The 21042-nt window shown below is 41.1% G+C and overlaps 4 protein-coding genes across 12 annotated transcripts in view; 2 read left to right on the plus strand and 2 right to left on the minus strand.

Annotated features, from left to right (window-relative positions):
• Nucleotides 1-21042, plus strand: part of LOC120457299 — a 140678-nt gene that overhangs the window by 114194 nt on the left and 5442 nt on the right. For 2 of the 3 annotated variants that reach the window (XR_005616928.1, XM_039644780.1), the window contains 2 exons: nucleotides 6118-6814; nucleotides 7928-8544. The exons of the other annotated variant lie outside the window; for it this stretch is intronic. Coding sequence is in view for 1 of the 2 variants with exons in the window: in XM_039644780.1 (XP_039500714.1) it covers nucleotides 6415-6814; nucleotides 7928-8112 (585 nt within the window). In the remaining variant the exon portion in view is untranslated. Of the gene's footprint in view, nucleotides 1-6117; nucleotides 6815-7927; nucleotides 8545-21042 lie in introns of those variants that run through there. 3 annotated transcript variants of the gene reach the window in all.
• LOC120457292 (eye-specific diacylglycerol kinase) overlaps nucleotides 1-21042 on the minus strand; it is a 121386-nt gene that overhangs the window by 93825 nt on the left and 6519 nt on the right. For all 7 annotated transcript variants that reach the window (XM_039644768.2, XM_039644767.2, XM_039644771.2 and 4 more), the window contains one exon: nucleotides 17520-17525. In XM_039644768.2, the coding sequence (XP_039500702.1) occupies nucleotides 17520-17525 (6 nt within the window). The remainder of the gene's footprint in view (nucleotides 1-17519; nucleotides 17526-21042) is intronic.
• Nucleotides 8618-9255, minus strand: LOC120457302. The gene has a single exon (XM_039644785.2). It carries the CDS (start codon nucleotides 9231-9233, stop codon nucleotides 8844-8846), a length of 390 nt encoding a protein of 129 aa, XP_039500719.1. The 5' UTR covers nucleotides 9234-9255; the 3' UTR covers nucleotides 8618-8843.
• On the plus strand, nucleotides 9276-10057 carry LOC120457301 (protein FAM136A). The gene has a single exon (XM_039644784.2). The coding sequence runs from the start codon at nucleotides 9566-9568 to the stop codon at nucleotides 9962-9964; it is 399 nt and encodes a 132-aa protein (XP_039500718.1). The 5' UTR covers nucleotides 9276-9565; the 3' UTR covers nucleotides 9965-10057.

Genomic DNA, 21042 nt, shown 5'->3' on the forward strand with positions numbered 1-21042 from the left:
TGCATACTTTTTTCGTGTTTCTGTTTCTGTTTGTGTTTCTGTTTGTGTTTGTGATGGTGTTTGTGTTCGTTTGTGGGTCGTGCAACATGTCGTATGAGTGATGTTTTGCCAGACTCAATGCGGCGGTCAATGAACGCAGCTCATCATCGCCATCATCATCGTGGGGCACAGCATGACGCCCCCGAATGTTACACACATTAAAATAAAACTCACATTTGTCATTATTTTCTTTTGCCTTGGCATTGACAATGGTCACAGCCAGAGTTTCCCCTTTCTCTGCTGTATTTTTCCTATTTTTTTTTTTCTATTCTTTATTCTTTTTCGGTCGAAAAGGATGCCCCAAAGTTCAAGTAAACTATTTGGCGAACAAAGTTGGCATCGGGTAACAGTCGTAAAAAGGGAATTGAATGCTTCTCCCACACACCCAGCTTGCTGTTTATTTTTATGTTTCAATTTGTTTTTACACATTTTATTTGGGTTCAGGCTAGATGAAAGTGTTCAATTGAGAAGCGTGGGAGGTGCTTTGCTAGATTTTTGCGGTCAAAAATAAACGATTTCAATTGAAATTGAAAACTAGTATACAATTTGAAGGTGAACCTAAATGAAGTTTTATGAAAGACTAGTTATGAATGGGTGGTAACTGTAATAAAAAACCACAAAGTATTTCGTAATAACACATTTTACAGCTCAAATTTAAATACAATTTCAGTTGAACAACTAGTTATGGCACTTCAAAAAAACTAATTCATAAAACTGACAAGTATGGCTTTTATGATAGAAATGTGTCAAAAACACAGAGAGGTTTCATAGGCGAAAATAAATCAAATCATCAACTGTGGCCATTAGAAAAGCAAACGTCCAGCCAAATAAAAAATAAGCTTGCGACAGATAAAAGGAGAAAAAAAAAAAGAAAACCAAGAAGAAAAAAAGTAGTAAGAACGAGTTCAATGCCTCGTAAATCTTTTTCGCTTTATATGCGACGACCGCCCACTAAGCCAAGTGCCACGCCCCCCCTGTTAGCCCGGTCCTAATAGTGAGTGGCTAGCTGGTAAGACAACTGCAAAAAGTAAACAGCAGTCGCAGCTGTCCTCCAGTTAGCGTCTTTTGATAGATGGCCAAAAAAATGGCAAAAAAAATAGAAGGGCAGAAGGGAATCGAATCGAAACGAAACGAATTTGTGACGACATTAAGTGGGAGAAATGCTGCTCGAGTGTGACTAAGCTTTGGCCTATTTATGGCCAGATTTATGAAATGTGCCCTTGGAAATTGGGTGGAAAGAAAATCCATTTTTCCCCGCACTCCGTTGACTGTTGAATGCGACTGTTGCAACTGCAACTGCCACTGCAACTTGAATGAACTCAGAAATCGGGCTAGCAATTTAAGTGGCATCTCCATCTTCAGCGCGAAAAGGAAGCAGCAGGAAATAAAAATAAACAAGTGCAGTGTAAATAATAAAGCTAGTGAATGAAAAGTTGAACGAAAGATATTGAATAAGTTTGGTTGCAGAATGTGCGGCCCTGTGCATCAATATGAATATTCAAGCTCAAACTTGGCCCCTAAAGTTATTTGCATGAAAAAATTGATGCGGATGGAATATGGAATAATTAAAATTACAAAAAAGAAACTTGTATGGGTTTTCATGTAATTGGTATGGATAATTCAATATGATTTTGACCCCGAATCAGAACTTTAAATTAATTTACAAACAAGCTTATAATAAAACGCTTGCAAACTTTTCGCATCAAATAATGTGAACTGCAACTTATTGCGATGCTTCTTGCAACTGCAAAAGCGGAATGGAAAATTCCTTAAACTAATTCAACTAAATTGCAATGCAATATGCATTTGCATTTGCATTACGACTAATTAGCAAAGTTCCGGCCTGACAAAAAGGGACGACGAGGGTGGGCGGTACGGGGGGGCGTGGTCAAGGCCGGACAAGGAAAATCGGAAAAGTAGAAGCGGAATACGAGAAGCAGCCAAAAGCAGAAAACAGAAAACAGTCTTATCTGGCTAAGCAGTTTATATGCAAATTTTATGAGCTGTCAACGTGGCCAAGTGTCTCGTCGTGTGCTTAAGCCCCCTACAAGGAGAATTCACTGCGTTGGACAACAAGGGTTAAGCCAGCAGGAGCACGAGAACATGGTCTGCAACTGGACCATGGACGCAGCGCACAGTGCTGGCCAAGCAAATAGAACCAAGGAAACAGTTTCACTTAATTTGAATGCAAAGGAAGCGTAAATTACTCTATTCCTTTTATTCATGCCAAAAATGCAATCATTTTTGTTTATTTAGTTTCTTCTTCTGCAGTTTGGCTTACAAAAAAGTTGTCAACTTAAATGCACTAATTAATTTAGCGTTCTTCAAGGAACATTTCTTGATTAAACTCCACTGTACACTTCCACTTCAATTATTCATGCCATCTAAGCAAAGAAGCAAAGGTCAAGTGTGCGTGTGTGTCTGTGTGCCTGTGTTTGTGTGTGTGTCCGTGTGTGTGTGTGTGTGTGGGTGATGATGTGAACGTGTGAGTATGGCCATGCAATTAAGACCCCTATGCACGACGACAAAGCGCCAAAGACATGGGACACATGTGCATAGAAATTGCTTTGATGAAAATATGCAAAAATCCCGACACATTTTCGCATTTTCGACTGTTTCGTCTACTTTGGCTGACATCGAAGCTACAGATGCTACCATTTACCTTCTACCAATCAGTTTCTGCCCCCAACCTTGCTAACTTTCACATCCATGGTCGATCCATCATCCGTTTACGCTGTTTTCATGCGTGAAAATCGTTTGCCGATGGTGGTAATAAAATAAAAATAACTTTAAGACGTTTAGTGCTCAATTCAGCTGAATTTTATATGGTGCAGTGATTTGAATTGAAACCTTTGTGAAATATTTGCCTCGTATAATCACATTCAACAGCATTTTTTATCGGTTTTTATTTTCGCGTCGCAACTTTGTGAAACTTTATTAAAAATCTATTCTTCAATTGGAATAACCCCTTGTGTTGAGTTGCCTGCGAACCGAAGTGGCCCCCATTTACGACACACAAATGGGCAAATAAAAGAACCGAATAGTTGGCTTTATTAGTTCGGACTTTCCCACCCATTTTCCCCGGCCAATTTCCACATTTTCTTGGGTCAGAAACCACAAAAAGAACAACGCGGCGCGTGTCAATGACTCCAGTGTAAATAACAATAACAATAACAATAAACTGGCGGTAGAGGGTGGTGCTTTATTTTATTTCACTTTTTTTTCCCCCTTTTTTTTTGTTTTGGTTCTTGTGGCTTCCAGTTGCTTTCGTTTGCTTTTAGCCACTGCAGTTAGTCAAAATTTCAGTGAGTTCTGTGGTGTTTTGTGGCTTTTGTTTGTCTGCCCAAGCGAAACCAAAAGCGATGACAGCTGTCGTGGGCAAAACTAAGCACCACCTTCCTTTCATTGGGGAAACTTATTTAGTTGGCTCGCAACGGGAAATGTTTGCACTCCTAACAATGTTTGCCAATCGTTTGAGCACCGCCGATTAGTGGATTCACTCAATCAGTTGCATTCTGCAGTCGAGATTTCAGATTCGAGCTGCTAACTGCTAACTGCGAACTGCAAACTGCAAACAGCGAGATGCTCAAACATGGAACACATGGCGTATGCGTAATGTCGCCCCGCATGTCCTTTGATTTGGCGAATAGCCCCTATATGTCTTCACCTATTTGCATTTATCATTGGCAGGCAGTACAATAGCAACAACAAGAGCAACAGCAGTCGTTACAGTGACAACAGTGACAACGTTACAGTGTCGTCAGCCTCATGCTGGCAGTTAAGCACATGTGCCGTGTCGTCCTGGTTCCCCAGGATATCTTCTTCCCCTGCTCCTTTGAAACTCTGCCTGCTTGACGGGTTTCCCGGCCCTGTTGTGAATGACTCCTCTTTGCCAGCTGCTTAGCGGATGAACAGTGAGTCGAAAGTAAATAAAATATAATCATCATTTCTGAAATTTTTTAATAAAATCTACCAAAATTAAGGGAATATGTAAGATATAGTACTTTTGCTCCTTTAAAGTGCAAATTTGCCATTAGTTTATTAATGGGACTTTAAGCTGTTTGGTTCCACTGTGCAAGGTGCACCAGTGGGCGCCATAAAGCGCACAAGTGCCAAATTGCTTAGGCAAACTACGTTAGTTATTACGGGCTACGGTTGCTATGTTTCAGGCGACTTGGTTACTTCGGGCCCCGTTCACTTCGATTCGATCCTTTGGCTGTTGCTATTGCCGTTGCCGTTGCCGTTGGCATTGCTGTTGCTATTTATGCTGTTGCCCTGGCCTGTTAGAGACTCATAACTTGGCTTTAATGTTGCGCATACGTATCGAGCATACGCCATGTGTGCCGCCGCCGCCGTCTTGACAAGAACATAAATAGCCGAAATGGGCCAAAAACTAGGGGGGCGGTATACTACTATTTGGCCGAATGTTTACCCACCGACAACTGTCAGTTCTCCGACTGTCTGTCTGTTTTCACCGAAGCGAAGCAGCATAAGACCAACAATGGATAATCAAAAGAGCGAAAAACAAAACCCCAATTGGCCGAAGACTCAGCTCCCTGACAGGCTAAAAGCTCAGCCGGCTAAAACACAGAAGCAGCAATCACTTAACTCTTGCCCCGAACGCACACGGAAAGCCCCTTGATTTTCCACCTGCAATGCCAACACTTCAACATTCGACCCACGCCCCCAATTTATACCTTCTTCAGCACAAAAAAAGACCAAAAAAAAAAATACAGAAAAACAGTAGAAAAAGAAGAATGAAAACCAACTAAGAACCAACAATGGGTTAAACTTGAGATGTGAAAGCAAGCAAAGTAGGGATAAAGTGGCTGCCATGTTTGGACTGCCAGCATCGTATTCAAATTCTAGTTAATCACATTTTGTGTACCTGTGTATTCTGTCTAAAAAAAATGGAAGCACTAACCCCAATCAAGGTAATTTCATCTTTTGTTTGGTTAGCTAAAATAATTTTAGCACTATTTCATTAAGCTTTGTAAGAACGTGAATTGCATTTCGAATATTAAATGCTACTTTATTCTAACTACAAATGGATTAAACTCTTTCAAACGAAAGCCAAGCTGCAGGATTGGCTTTCAGAACTTTTGATTAATAGCATCGCACTCGAAGTAATCCCCATGGATCCATATAAAACCGTATCAGCGTTACGATAACAATGCAACTAGAATCTAGAATCTAGATCCGTGCGGCAACATTGTTTTCCACTTAAAATGCCATCAGGTAGAACTTCATTCCACCACCGCTGTCATTTCGATATTTTCCATCATAATATTTATTTAGCCAAATGCCCCCAAAGCCATGTTATCAATATACCCCACCTAAACTGCCATATAGAACAATGATTGATGGTGGAAATTTGTGGGTGTAAAACGGTGAATAAATTACACAGCACCCCTAGTGCAATGCAATTTCTATAACCATTCCATATACTCGTAGAATTCCCAAAAAAAAAAAATTTTAAATGGCAATTTCCATTAATTAACACGGTGCTTTTGGCAAAGGAAACACCTTTACATTGGCTATACAATCTGCAATCAAAATGCGATGCATATGTACATGTTAACCCCTCGTTGCTGTCAAATAGCCCGCGGTATCTTTCAACCATTTCCATTTGGATATTTTTGCTATTTTTTGTTTCAATTTTTATGTGTATATTTATTGGATTTTATATGCTAACCCCTGGCTCACGAAAAAGAGCGACAAGAAATGAAAATTGAATATTTTATGTGAAGTGAAGCAAACAAGGGCAAACAAAAAGAACATGGATCAACAATTGAAACATCACATTTTTATATGTACGCAAGGCGAATGGGGAGCAATTTATTTATTTCGGAAACGAACAACGTCGTATAAAAATCTTTAACCAATTTTGAAGCAAATTTATTATTCAAAATCTATGCAGGCTTCAAGTTTATACTTTGTTGATTTAAAAATATGATATTAGTCGTATTATTTAAGAACGCAACCAATTTAATTGAAAGTTTTGAAGACTCTGAAACTCTCACCTCAATGTTCCTTATTTAAATTTAAATTGTATGTTTATTATTATTTGTATTGAAGGCACGACGTTGAATGCAAACTTGAGGACAACAAAAGTACGGAAGCACAAACAGGAACGCCACGTATACGCCGCGTTGTCTGGCATTTTCCTGTTACCGGGGAAATGGGTAAATGGTTAAATGGGAAATCAAAGATTGCCGACCGCACAGAGTGCCGCCTTTTGCCATTACGTTATTTTCGCCATTTCGCGCTCTTATGTCAGGAGGAAAGCCGGTCACGCGCCAATACAAGAGCTGCAACATCCTCCAGCATGCAGTTCCTTAAACGCAGCGATTAGCAAAAGGACACGTACGAAGGATGCGTGTGCGGATGCCGGTGCGGATGCCAGTGCGGATGCCAGTGCGGATGCCAGTGCGAATGCCAGTGTGGATCCCAGTGCGGATGCGAATGTGGCAAAAAGTTCGGCTAACGAGGCTGGCCGACGAGAACACAAATCCCCAACCAGAGTGGCCCAAAAACCTAAACCCAAACCCAAACCAAAACCAAAACCTAAACCTAAACCGCTCGCTGTGGCCAGCAATTTTCAATGAATGGCATCGTCTAATACAATTGCACACACGGCGTATGCGTAACGAGTTTGTTTTGCCGATCGCACGGCACACACACACACAGAAAAGGAATTTCGCCCCCGAAATTGCAGACGATTTTCCATTAAATCATCTTATTGACACACATACAATCGGAAGACAATGGGAATGTGAGTAATTGAATTTATACTGAATGAAAAGCGAAGGACATTGCAGGAATTTCATTCAAAATTACTGACTGTTACACAGCAATTTTTTCATTAAGGCTGCAAGCGCAGCTTTAAACTAAAATATATTAATAAAGTCAAGCAATTCAAGTCAACTATTTGACATCTGTGTAATCTTAAAATCTTGTTGTTTGCAGTTTACAAATTCAAATTCTTTTCTATCCAATACCAAAGGGAACTCATTAAATTCAAGACCACAAGCTTAGAAACAAGTTCTTGATAATTTCCATGTAGGATTCTATTAACTGGAGCATAGCAAATTCTGTGGAACTTTTCCTAGCATATATGAATATTTACATTTTTTGGCTGAAACTTTAAATAAGTCTGGGAATCCCCATTTGAAGATCAAATATAAAAACGTTTTCCAAAAACCACAATACACACACACACACTCATACGACACATAAACTCTCACATCACGAAATTAATCAACAAATTTTCCAAGGAAATTTTTCAATGAATTTGAATAAGTCATTTCATATTTACCGCTTCGCATTCAGTTTTTTCTTTTCTCAATGGAACGCACTTTTCAGTCGTTCGAGTCAAGTGAAAATTTCGTGCACATTTTTGCGTGCCTTTTTACACGTTAACAGTTGGGATTCAAAAATCACAAAGACTGCAAAGATATTGTATCTTAAGACTGGCTAGTTTTTATCTCTCTTCACTTTTGAGTTAGTTGCAAGTTTGTAACCTAGTTTCTTTTGTAGGTGTTAGTTAAGTACTTATGAATATCTTTGAATATTTTCGAATATTTGTACAAGTTAATATAGCTGTAGCACAACACTTAGAAGCACATTCAAAAAAATAGTTACTTGATATTTAGATATAGTAAGTTTTTCAGTATGCTTATGTTTTTATTTATTTTATTTTTTATTTTTTTTTTGGTATGGTTATGGTGTGTTTTGTTTGTTTTGGGCGATGTCGGTGTTTTTTTTTTTTTTTGTTTTTTTGGAGAACTTGAGAGTTCCAGAGAGTTTGGTATATGCTTTGCTTTGAAATGTTTGGCCTGCTTGGGCTGTTCTGCTATTTAAGTGTATTCTTCTTATTTCTTCCTAGCACAACGCGCCTCGTCGACCGTTCAAATGAAACTGATGCGAAGGCGACGCATTGCCAGGAATATAAAGCGACCGGGAGCGAGAGGGCGCCATTGGGCCACTGTGCGGGAGCGAGCGAGAGGCCAGCACTCGGCCGGGCACTTCGGCTGCGGTCGGCAAAAGCCGAACTACTATAAACACCTGTAAGCAGCCCTCGATGCCGGCGCAAGAGAGAGAGGGAGAGAGAGAGAGAGAGAGAGAGACAGAGAGCGAGCGAGTGGCCGTATCGTTCCTCACTCCTTTACCCTTCGCCACCCACCGCCCACCCACCGCCCACACACTGCCGCTCGCCTCATCTCTGTCGCACGCCCTCTCGCTCTCGCTGTCGCTCTCCCTCTCTCTCTTTCGCGCTCGCATTCGGAAGCGGAAGGAAACTCAACAGTTGGCACATTACTGAGTGGAGAGAGGAGCGGAGAAAGTCGAGCGGAGAAATGCCGAGAACTGCGGAGAAAGCGCGGGCGGCAGCGCTACTCATTGTTGTCGTTGTTTGTTGCCATCAAATTTATGGCAATCATTTGTGCGGTGTTTTAAGTTGGCCCAACACAAGTGCCCAAAACTATCGATAATTATCGACGGACGGTGAGCCAGGGGGGGTGTGGTGGGGTAGGAGGAAGTGGGGGGGGGGGGGGTGGGATTAGAATAATCCAAACGATTATGGTAATGACATTGTTAGCTATTAGCAATCAGATTGTTTGCAATGTCTATCAATTTAATTAAAGCATTTAATGGCATTCTGATAGCTCATTCACTCATTTACTAGCTTGTAATCGGTATAATCGGCAATATCGTTATCGATCGAGATAAGCGGGCCTTCGATTAATTTGACTTATTTGAATATCACTCTATTAAATAGTAATTGACAACTGAACGAAAGCGGCTTATAATTTCTTCGAAAAAATGACATCGAAGAAATCTTCAAGGAAATCATCGGTCTCGTGTTCCTTGTCGACCTCGTCGAGTAACTTCTTCAATCTTCGCAATAGATCCTTGTCCTTTTCGAGAGCATCCAGCACTTTTTCAGCATCGCTTTTCAATAAGCCCAGCTTACGTAGTAAACGTATCACACGCCTTTCAAATGGCGTGAAGGACTGACGTGTGGATACCCTGTATTGCAAAAGTGCCACAGAATCCGGTTTTGGTTCCGGCATCGTTAGCTGCCCGGCATGGTCCTTAGAAATTCGTAGTCCATAGAATCGATTATCCCGATCGAAAGTCGAACCAGAAGCGGCCAAAAAGAGCAGGAATCCCAAGATATGCAAGTACTGCATTTTTAAAAGCTGTGCAAGTGAATGTTGTCCCACTTCTGCTTATATGCACTTTCAGCAGTGCACTTATCAGCAAAAACAAATGAACTTGAGTTCAATTAGCGATAGCTCCACACTGATTTATGTGGAAACCGTGACTTTAGTTTAGGTATTTGCCCAAGAAAAGTCATCATTTTCTGCTGATATCATATTAGAAATTGTAAGCAAATAACATAAATTACTTTGAAATGATAAAATCACAGTGGCACGGCGTGTTTCCGTCACAAAACTATCCAAACGCAAATCACAAACGACTTTCATATATATTCCATATCAAACTTTATACCAACAACTAAATGGACAACTGCGACCATTCGAGTTCGGAGGAGCAGCGCGAACGCGTGGACAACGCCATCCTGACCGCCATGGAGGATCTGGATCGGGACTATCTGCGCAAGCTGCAGATCGAGATGCACACCTGTGCGACCGCCTGTTGTGCGGATGCGGATGCGAATGCGGAGGCGGTGGAGCGGTGCGTGGACCGCTGCCAGATCCGCTTGACCCGAGCCCGTTGCTTCGTGCAGCAGGGCATATCCGACTTTGAGAATCGCCTGGAGAAGTGCATCCAGCAGTGTCGCCTCCATGGATCTGCCTATGGCTCGGAACGTTGCTCCAGCAACTGCGTGGATAGTCATGTGGGTTCGCTGCCCGAGATGCTCAGGGCTATGCGGGATACCCTGGAAAAGGGTGTTTAACATTCATTGTTTTTGAAATGAAATTCGTTGGTTTGAATCAAGTATTTTGTGATATATGTACCTTCGTAAATTTAAACTCTTCCAACATTTATAATTTAAAGTTTTATTTAGTAGTCGTAACAGCAGTCGCCAATCGGGCGAGTAAACGTTTATCGATTTGTTTACCAATTCAATCGATTATGCTGCAATTTTTGATGACCCAAAAACACGCTTTTTATAAAGCAATTACGAAGGGGCACTGGCAGTTGTATAGTGAGTGTATGGCCCAAAAGCAATACAGTCCACAAATTATTCATACGAACATGTCCGTATGGGCTGTGATTTATTCAGCAACATACAGAAAAACGTGCCGCATGTAAATCCTACCAATTGATACGACAATAGCAATAATCTCCCCGTCACGCCCAATGTGGCATACTTTCAGGCACAGTCACATCAAACGGCGCACAACTGCAGTGGCAGTGGCAGTGGATGTGGAAGACACAAGGAGGTCTTCAAATTGGTTCAAAGCTAGAGAAAGAAGTCAGCATTATTTGAAAAATGCATCTACGAGCTGTCCATCAATGAGTGCGCCGTAATCACCGCCAATTGGAGCGGTTTCACGGAAATTGGTCAGCGTTGCTTCTACCTGGACAATCGATAACTAATTGCGAGGGTATACTTATATGTATGAGAACGATCAAATGATCGAAATAATCGCTTTTCTTAGCTTAAGATGGAGTAACGAAATATAGTATCCTGGCGTACATCTAATCACATAAATATGATAGTAATTAGGTCAATCCTATTTCATTAACAGTTCAAGTCCACCGATAAGCAAAAATCGATATTTATCGATAATACATAATATAAGTGATACGTAATACAAGTGAAACATAAATTCCCCCGCACTCTCGGCAGTCAAAGGAGAACGGACTGCGGACTGTGAAGCGGTATCGACCCATCGACGATTACCGATGACCAAGTATACACCCCCCTGTCTCCCCCCAGAACCTAACTGAACTGAACTGAACTGAACTGAACTGTCCATCAAGGGGCAATCAGACTGGAGTGTACGGAGGTGTGTTTGACAGATATAGGTGTGCAGACAAAAGCAATCGGCATGTCAGTTGAGCAGTTTAAAGAGCACAGGCATCGGCATCGTTGGTTGGAGTTTGGCGTTTGGCGTTTGGCGTTTGGGGGAAATTATGGGCTGCTAGACAATGGCAGCGGGCGTCTAGCGAAATGTTTTCGCATTATTCAAATGAAATGCTCTTTATTGTCTGCCAGTCGTATCGTACCAGCAATTGCACCACCACCACCACCACCACCAACAACAACAACAGCAACATCAGCAACAGCAATCAAACAAATCAGAAAGAAAACCCCAATGGAAACAAAAAACAAATGTCCATGGAGGATAAAAAAAAAAAAAAAATTATTACCTGCATACAACGAGAACAATGAGTCATTTCTCACAAAAAAAAATGCGATTAGAAGGAGCAACATTGAATGAAAAAATTACTAAACGCCAAAATCAGATTATCCTTGAGTTGTAGCTTCAGAAAATGTAAAACTATAGGGGAACTCCTGAAAAAGCAATTTGGGTAATTCAATACATTTAATTAATAATGTTTTTTAAAGTTCTCCAAGTGCAAAGTTGCAGCTTCCGAAAATGTAAAACTATTGCTTTCCTAATAAATCGAAGTTTTAATGAATGTGAAAAGGTTATTTGCGTAATTCAATACATTTAATTAATAATGTTTTTGGAAGTTCTCCACGTGCAGATTTGCAGCTTCAGAAAATGTGAAACTATCTATAGGAAAGCTTCTAAAAATCTAAATTTTGATGAATATGAAAAAGCAATTTGGGTAATTCAATACATTTAATTAATAATGTTTTTGGAAGTTCTCCACGTGCACACATCTCCACTCAATCGGTCATTGATTAGAACAAAGAGGCAGCCAGGGAAGTGCAGGAATTGCAAGTTGCAAACTTCGTTCTGCTTATCGTCGTATGTCGAAATCAAATTAAATGCGTGGGCTCATATGTGCATATACCCTTATATATAAATAAATATATATAGATACATATGTACGTAGATGGGCAGCCAACAAATGCACTTCCCACTTACCATATACATGTGTAACTTCCTGGAATGAGAACTCCATGTACTTGCTGCATAAAGTTAAATTGCTTTTCTAAGAACAAAGTATACCAAATTCTAACACAAATTCATGTTTAAAATGTGGGTATCCACTTAACTTGAGGTATTTTAAGGTAATTTTTGGAATTACTGCCGACATTTCTGCATTCGGTATGCAGAGTCTCTTAATATTTTAAAGATCTAACTTTTAATGCTGCCGTTCGCCGCAAAAAGCCCAATTCATCGTTTTTTCGCAGACAATTTCGCGAAAATTGGTTCACCTTTTGTGGGTCCCCGCATGACAGACAGAATATTTCAGAGACAGCGTCAAAAACGCGATATGAACCATGACGACCGAAAAGGAGAACGAAGCCACACAGAACTTGACTGCAACGCCATCCAAATGGGTGGCAGTCAATGGCCCATCGCCTAGGCCTATTTGGCTTGTACAACGCGACAATGGCGGCCACACAACTAGGTTACTCCATACCATACCAAACAAAAGGCTGAAACATTGTTTATAAAAAGCTAGATAGGTAGTAACTCAGCTCTAAATGGGTAATTACAAACTTGGTATAGCGAGCATCACAATAACTATTTGATTGACCGCAACTGTATGACAAATACGGACTACGAGCCATGTGGACGCATCTCAAAGTGGCAAGTGAAGCGGAGAAGGTGCAGAGGACCCAAGGACGCTGCGGCCTGTGCGATATGTTAATTTGGCCTAAACTACAGACCAACCGAAAATGGCAAACGGCGGCTGCGAAAAAGAAAGTGAAAGTGAAAGTGAACGGGAAACGCGTCCTTCGCCTGCAAATCCCAAAGGCGAAATGTGTCATACTCGTACATACGCCAGTTAGCTAAGGATTTTAAAGAAACACGAACAAGAAGCAGTATTTTCTTATTTCTGCCCCCTTGTGTCGCTTTTCTGGCCACGGACATGAGGCAGCTTTGATTTATGCCACAGGATGCGACGTACTCGTGGAGTATATGATAATAAATCAGTTTGGCACATATTTTAAGCTTTAATGGTGTTTCAAAAAATAAGAAAAATTACGAATGCTAAAGAAGAATTTCTACATTAATATATTAATAATAAAAGCATATGAGTAAGCAAAAATATTTATATGTTTAAATACCAATAAATAGATTTTCCTTTTGCAACCTAGAAATATTTGCATTTCCAATATCTTATAAAGCACGGTATCAAGTGATTCACTCAATAATGATTTGGCCAAAGGATTCTTTGCCGATGCTGTAATGAAAGCTTGGGACATTGTGGTGCCCACCAGGACGCACACCGCCCACTTTCCCCAAGCGCCACTCGATTGACACGTTTTCCCAGAGACACGATCTACCCGTGAACACACACTACATACAGTATATACATATATATTTATATATATATCCAGTTTGGCCTGAAAATCCCACACCTCAGTGTCAAATTTAATGCGGTTCGCTGTTTATTAGATTTGCACAAATGGCATTTTCGCCAGTAGGTTGCGCCACCGAAAATGGAATGGGTGTGATATCCTTGCGGATGTGAAGGTCCTTTCTAGGCGTTAAGTGCTTGTTGCTGGTGCTTTGCCAACGCAACAACAGCAACCACAACAACTCTATCAGCTGGCAAAAAAAAAAAACCGACAGCGAAATTATTGAAAATTCATTTAAATGTCAGCTACAAAGCGGCGCACAAAAATTGGCGCAACATGTCGTATGCGCAATATTAAATATTAAAACGCTTACATTATTTACAAACAAACAAACAGGCGAAGAAAACAGGCGAATGAAGGCAGAAAGACTTTTACACTCAGTCGAAATTAAATTTCAGCCTTGCAGCCCAGCTCAGAATCAGAATCAAAATCAGCATATTTATGAGTGTTATGAATGGCGAGGAGCAACAACTCAATGCGATTGCAAATTAGAAGGCCAACATATCCTGTCCGGCTGCATGGCGACAAAAAAAAAAACAAAAAAGACAACAATGCCGGTCGATTGGGCAATGAGAAAATTAAATCAACGCCGCCGTCATCATTCCGCTGGCATTTTCCACGCGATTCAAGCGGCCAAGCAGATTGCAGCCTAAAACTGCAGACAAAACAAAATCCAGCTGAATGTCAACCAGATTTTGATTGCCTCTCTTCACGGCCCGTTTGTTGTTCTGTTTTTCGTTTTTAAAATCCACTTTCAATGTAGAGCAACTGCCGATTGCAATGTGATCAACCAAAAGAGTACCTTTCCTTAAAATTTAAACATACACAATTTTATATTGTCACTTAAAGCGTAACGCACTATTAAATCTCTAAAGCAATTCAAGAAAGATTGTACAAGAAATACTGCAATTTTTGGCCATATTAATGTTATGGTAACTCGACAAGGCACTTATGACAAAACAACAGACCAAAGCGGATGCCGGATGTCAAATGTCAGTGACAAAACTGCAAGAGACGCGTAGAGATGGGCGTAGTCCAAATAAATACTAAGCTTAAATTAAAGTCAGTTGAAATATAATTTAAAGCCAGTACTTCTATATTGAAAGCCACATTGAAAACCGATAACTCGGCACCCCTTTGCACCCCTTTTTTCACTACGCCCCTGCCGGCGGATGCATCTATGGTCTCGATGACAGCGGACATCCTGTTCGATTCGCTTTGATCCGATCCGATCCATTTCCCTGGCCATTCGCACTGCGAATGTGAATGCGAATACATATTCGAATGCGAGAGCCTCTGAATTCGCTAACAAACTGTCGTAAAAATCTGCGTATGCATTCGCTCATTCGCCATCACATCTACATCCAAATTCACATTCACATTCACATCCACTTGGCAGAAGAACGCCCTTTAAAAAGTTCATTTCAGTGTCATGTTTAAGGCTCGTAAAATCAACTCTCATCGTTGGGGTTTTTCGTTTCGCTCCGATTCGATTCGATTCATTGCGGGACAACATTGCATAATATCAATATCAATTTCACATTTCACATTTTTCCCCTTACCGCCAACCAAGCCAACCAAGTCCTCCAAGTTCATTGTTGTTCTTTTGTATGGATATTGCCCGAAATTCTCCTTCATTCCCGCTCATAAGAGCACAATCTACTTCTTCATCGGTACCCGTTCCCATTCAATCACTCACTCACTCATTCACTCACTCACTCACTCACTCATTCCCTGATTTCCTTCATTTTGCGCACAATGGCGTGCGTTTGTTTGCCACGAGGCGAAAACGGGAGGCGTCCACGGGGCGTATGCGTAACGCGCATAGAAAGCCATCATATATACTACGCGTACAACAAACAAATCCAAAAATGTGAGTAGGGGAAATATGCGTGTGGTAACACCAGCGGAAGGGGTTTAAAAATCCAGGGGAATGGGGGGGGGGCACACGCTCCTCTTCATCGTAACTGTAATTATTGATTGAGAATTTTGATTGAAATGTTATGAAGATGGCCAGCACTGAAGCTTATGGCTTCATGGCTTATAGGCGTGTTTATCCTAAGCTGTTGTATTCTCGTTGATTTTGTTATTAAAATAAAGGGTATGTATATTGATTTTGTTATTAATATCTAGGGTATGTATATTGATTTTATTATTAATATATAGGGTATGTAAATTCCTTAGAACTTGCAGCACTTTAATGGTGTTTCAATAATTCCATGAGTACTGCTTTTTTTCCGGCGAATCTCGCTTTGGTTCCTGTTAAATTTCCTTGCGGCACAGAACGTGCTTTCTCCCCGCTTTCCCTGCTTTCCCTGCTTTCCCCGCTTTCCACACTTCACCCCCCAACCCCCTCATCATCCCCCCCGGTTAACTGCTGCTGGAAATATGATTACAATGGTTGACAGACAAAACGTCGTGCCAGGTGGGAAGGTTGTCAAAACGAATACATGTCCGACCAATGCGTGCGATTACCGCGGGTTGCGAATGGTGAAAGGTGAAATGGGAGTGGAGAAAGGCGACCGAAGAGAGGAGAAGGGGAGTGGGGAGAGTGGAGAAGGAGTGGGTGTGGGTGGCATGGGGCAAGTGGAGCATAAACAGGCGAGCAAGGACAAATAGGATGGTTTGTCTGTGACATTGAACATGTTTAAAGTGCCAGTCGAAACATTTCAAAACCCAAAAAAAAACCCATACAATTCATTTTTCAGTCATCACCAGTATTCAAGCTAAGAAAAATTTAACTTTTGGGTTATAGAACTAAAACAATTCCGCAGTATTTGTGATTTTATCAGCACTGTGTGCTTTGCAGAATTCAATTACAATAACGTAATTAAGTAAGCATTAGTGCAAATTATTTTTTAACGCGCCACAGGATAATTTATTCATGCAAACCACAGCTGCATACGTTCGACGTTCGGTTATCCATTTAATAGAGCACTTGATTTTTATACCCGTTACTCGTAGAGTAAAAGGGTATACTAGATTCGTTGAAAAGTATGTAACAGGCAGAAGGAAGCGTTTCCGACCATATAAAGTATATATATTCTTGATCAGGATCAATAGCCGAGTCGATTTGGCCATGTCCGTCTGTCCGTCCGTCTGTCCGTCTGTCCGTCTGTCCGTCTGTCCGTCTGTCCGTCCGTATGAACGTCGAGATCTCAGGAACTACAAAAGCTAGAAAGTTGAGATTAAGCATACAGACTCCAGGGACATAGACGCAGCGCAAGTTTGTCGAATCATGCTGCCACGCCCACTCTAACGCCCACAAACCGCCCAAATCTGCCACGCCCACACTTTTGAAAAATGTTTTGATATTTTTTCATTTTTGTATTAGTCTTGTAAATTTCTATCGATTTGCAAAAAAACTTTTTGCCACGCCCACTCTAACGCCCACAAACCGCCCAAATCTGCCACGCCCACACTTTTGAAAAATGTTTTGATATTTTTTCATTTTTGTATTGGTCTTGTAAATTTCTATCTATTTGCCAAAAAACTTTTTGCCACGCCCACTCTTACGCCCACAAACCGCCAAAAACTGTCAGTGTTAAAGACTCTCCTTTGCACTTCCACTAGCTGAGTAACGGGTATCAGATAGTCGGGGAACTCGACTATAGCGTTCTCTCTTGTTTTAGTTACAATTTAATAATCAGAAAATGCCAACCGCTTTGTGTAATGCTTTATTAATCACCCGCAAAAAAAAAAAATGAGAATAACCAAATGGTCAACTCCATTCATTTTTTTGTTTTGCAACTCGTTTGTTGTTTTTTGTGCAAACGGATTTTGAAGTCGTTAAATCCCGCAATAAAGTTAGCAAGTAAAAACGTATATCACAAACGCATTACGCTGCATTAATCTTGTCGGAATGGTAAATACCTGATGTGTAATGTGAATGTTTGTGGTTTTATGTACGTGCGCAGATATTTTTCGCCGCTCGCCTTTTGTTTTCAGGCTTTTGCTTAACGACAGGTCCGTAAAAATTTGTGTCTGTACTCACGTATCACTGCAATGAGAAAAGAGAGTAGAAGGCGAAAAACTGGTTAAATATGTGGCTAATAAAATGGCAAAATCAATATTAAAGTAGATGGTTTATTGCTTGGCTTGCCTAGTGTTGTATGAAATGTATCTAATCATTAAGGAGTTGCAATAAAAGTTAAGCTGGCAATAAGAACCATGCAAAAATCATACAAATTGCATGACACGAGGAACTGAAACGAAACTGCTCTTTTCCTTAAATTATCCTTTTGTGTACCACAGGACATGCATTATTATCTGAAAGCTTCGAACTCAGTTGATCGGATTGCGAGTTAACATATATTTAAAATATCTGTGGGGCTTAATACTTGACCAACGACTGCACTCGAAAGTCAGGTTTTTCCAGCCGATTTCAAAGTGGCTGGCTCACATTACATACAGGACACACATTACACACAGGACACACAGGACATACGGCACTCATAGTTTCATTTTGCTGTTGCTGTGCCGTTGAACAATTTGACCAAAAAATGTTATTTCGCGAATGTGTCGAGCTGCTTTATGGCTGCACTTTTTGGGGCGCTTTATCCCCAAATGGGGGATCGTCTGGGCCGGAATGGAAATGGGAATGTATCTCTCTACCTCGAGTTCTGTATGAGCGTGTGTAATAAGCATAACAGCTTGCTGCTTGCTGCTCCCCTGACTAAAACGACGCCACAGGCATCGCATCGCATCGCATCGCATACTTCTGAAAGCCACTAAAATGCGCGATTCCAGCGACGCCAACTACGCCAGCTTCCCCACCAAAAAAAAATAAAGGCTCCTCAGCAATAAAAGCAAACTCACAGATACTCCACACGCACACACAGATACTGTCGAAGCACACACACAGATACTTTCGAAGCACACGCAAGTGTGGGTGAGGTAAAATGCATGGGATATCATAACTACTGCCCATACTCTCACCGAGCAATGGACTCTACAATTGTTTGCATTGCTTACAAAATAATAAAAATATGAAATAAACTCATAAATAACAACTAATTAAAGCAAAGTTGGACAGCTAAATAGCTACTGTGTTTAGCAACAATATATAAGCAACAAAGATGCATTTGCAATTTAACATTTGCAATTTAATTCAATTTACTGCAAGAGAGTGCTGCTTAATAAATATGTATTTGCGCATTTGCGTGGCATGCAAAATAAATATTTTGAACTTTGCATTAAGCCTTTGTGCACGCTTTTGGGCCAAAATTGTTTGGCAAAATTGGGCCACGAATTTGGCCAGAATTTAGCCCGAATTTAGCCAGAATTTGGCAAGTGTATGTCAAGATAGCGATGCCTGACTGCTGGCTGAATTTGAACTTGAATGTTTTAAACAATTTGCAAGCACAAATTTTCGGGGCAACATGCAGTGCAGAAATGTTGCTTGCTTCTTCTGCTTCTTCTTGGTCGCCAGCTTTTGTGGCATATTTGCGTCCGATTTTTTTTTTGGTGCGCCCCTGCTTTGTGGCGCATAGAAAGGATTTCGAGGACCTTCCTTGGGTGCCTTGTGTGGCAGCAACAGGGCCACAGCCAGAAAATCCCAATCCCAATCCCCGCACAGATGCTGCAAATTTCCCAGCATTAAAGCCAGTCGGGCTGCAACTTTTTGACAGCCGGGAAAACAGCGGGAGAATTTCCAGAGTCTAAGTGTGAGTGTGAGTGTGAGGAAAAGGGGAGCGTTGCATGCTGCACACATCACTTGCAAACTGGAATAGTTGTCCAATGTTTTATGAGTTTTTGTGGCATGCCAGCAGGGAATGGGCAAGGGGAATGGGGCAAGGTAATGTGGAAATGGGGAAATGGGGAATGGGGCAGACCCCAATGACGTTGGATGAGTGCCGAGGGCAAAACGGCAGACGCACTCCTTTGTGCACTTACGCAAATGTTTATGCATATTTTACTCTGTTAACTGTTATCTGTTATCTGTTAACTTGGCGCAGGTCAAAGGTCGACCCTTTTTGCTGTACTTATCGCACATGGCAAATGGCCAAAACTTTTGCCATTTCATTTGCATTCACAAACAAATGATTAATGGCCGCAAATTGTAATTGAGACGGCACAAGGGTTAATAAACTCAAATAAACTGAAATATATGCTGTTTAAATTGCATATTATTTATTCGTTTTAGTAGCGCAGAATCTTCATTAGCGAGAGCAGCCTGTCTTGTATTCTGCACAATTAACTAACTCGAAATGTAAGCAAACAGTGTAAATATTTTCAGGCCCTCAAGGCCAGCGAAATTGGGGCAAAAATGGGTGAAAATGGGCGGAAATGGGCAAAAATGGAGGGGGTGGTCTGATCCAGGTGTAATGGTTGACACCTCCGTCAAAAGGATAAAAAGCCAACGTACTTCATTAATTTTAATTAAGCGCCCACAGCATGACAAAAACGTGAGACCAAAAAACAGAAAAGGCGAGACCAAAACGACGCCGGCGTCAGAAACAACAGGCATCCCGCTGACGAAAGGGGGGCGGGGTAGGGGGTGTGTGTGAAAAAGTTGCGGAAAATGTGAAAAGCGCTGAAGAGGCGGGTAAAGAGGCGGGGGATAGCCGAAATTGGAACTGCAAGCAAATACCTAGAGATGAACATTTGTGGGGTGGCGCATTCCACTTTCGGCACTGAACGCGGAATTAAATAATCTCACATTGAAATATTCTACGCATGGAAATGCAAATTAAAGAAGCTGCCACAGAAATCTCTTTGAAAGTCAACAGTTTTAGTGTCTGAAAGTATGCAGCATTTCATTGCTGAAAGCGCATTTCAAAATGCATTCGTTTATGATGAAAAAAAAAAAACAAAACAATTCTGCATTTAATTGGTAATGTTGCGCAAAAATAAATATCTCAATAATGCTGATTGTCTGTGGAAAAGCGGCTTTGTATCTCGACTTTCAGAAAGTGGAAAATTAAACGCAGCAGCAGCATTGCCTTTTTTTTCGCTTGAGAGTTTTCCCAGAATATGAAATAGATTTTAGCGCGCTCACTATTTGTGGCAGCTTTTCACCTCCATTTGGATTTGCAGCTTCCCGTCCTTTTGCCTCATAAATTTCTAAAAATGCAGTCTGGGGCAGCCAACATTCAAACCGCAAAACTTCAAACATTTCCATTTTGTAGGCTATGAAATAACAAAAGTACGTTTTTTGGCCACCGTTGCAGTGTCCTCGTGTCTGCTTGTCTTTGTGTCTTCGGTTAAAGGTCAGAGTGCAGAGTGCAGGGCCAACAGGTTATGCGCTTAAGTCGCACAAGATAGCAAGTAAATTTTAGGTCTTTGTGCACTTGCTAAATTAAATTGCACACAGGCGAATTGGGCGCAAGCAAAGGGATCAACTTCAGTGCAACTGGTGCACTAATGAGGCGGAGCTACGAATGCATATTGCATTACAAGAAATGCAAATGTTTTGTTGCCATAATGACGATGCCATATGCATTCTGTCTTGCATGGCATTTACATATGCATTGTCCGAACTAAACCTCACAATTATGGCGATATGGCACTATGGC

Source organism: Drosophila santomea, chromosome X (assembly GCF_016746245.2).
Source record: "Drosophila santomea strain STO CAGO 1482 chromosome X, Prin_Dsan_1.1, whole genome shotgun sequence".
NCBI classification, from domain to species: domain Eukaryota; kingdom Metazoa; phylum Arthropoda; class Insecta; order Diptera; family Drosophilidae; genus Drosophila; species Drosophila santomea.

Bases quoted from the DNA above. Each gene is read 5' to 3' on its own strand.
- LOC120457301 (XM_039644784.2), top strand. From the start codon at position 9,566: ATGGACAACTGCGACCATTCGAGTTCGGAGGAGCAGCGCGAACGCGTG.
- LOC120457302 (XM_039644785.2), bottom strand. From the start codon at position 9,233: ATGCAGTACTTGCATATCTTGGGATTCCTGCTCTTTTTGGCCGCTTCT.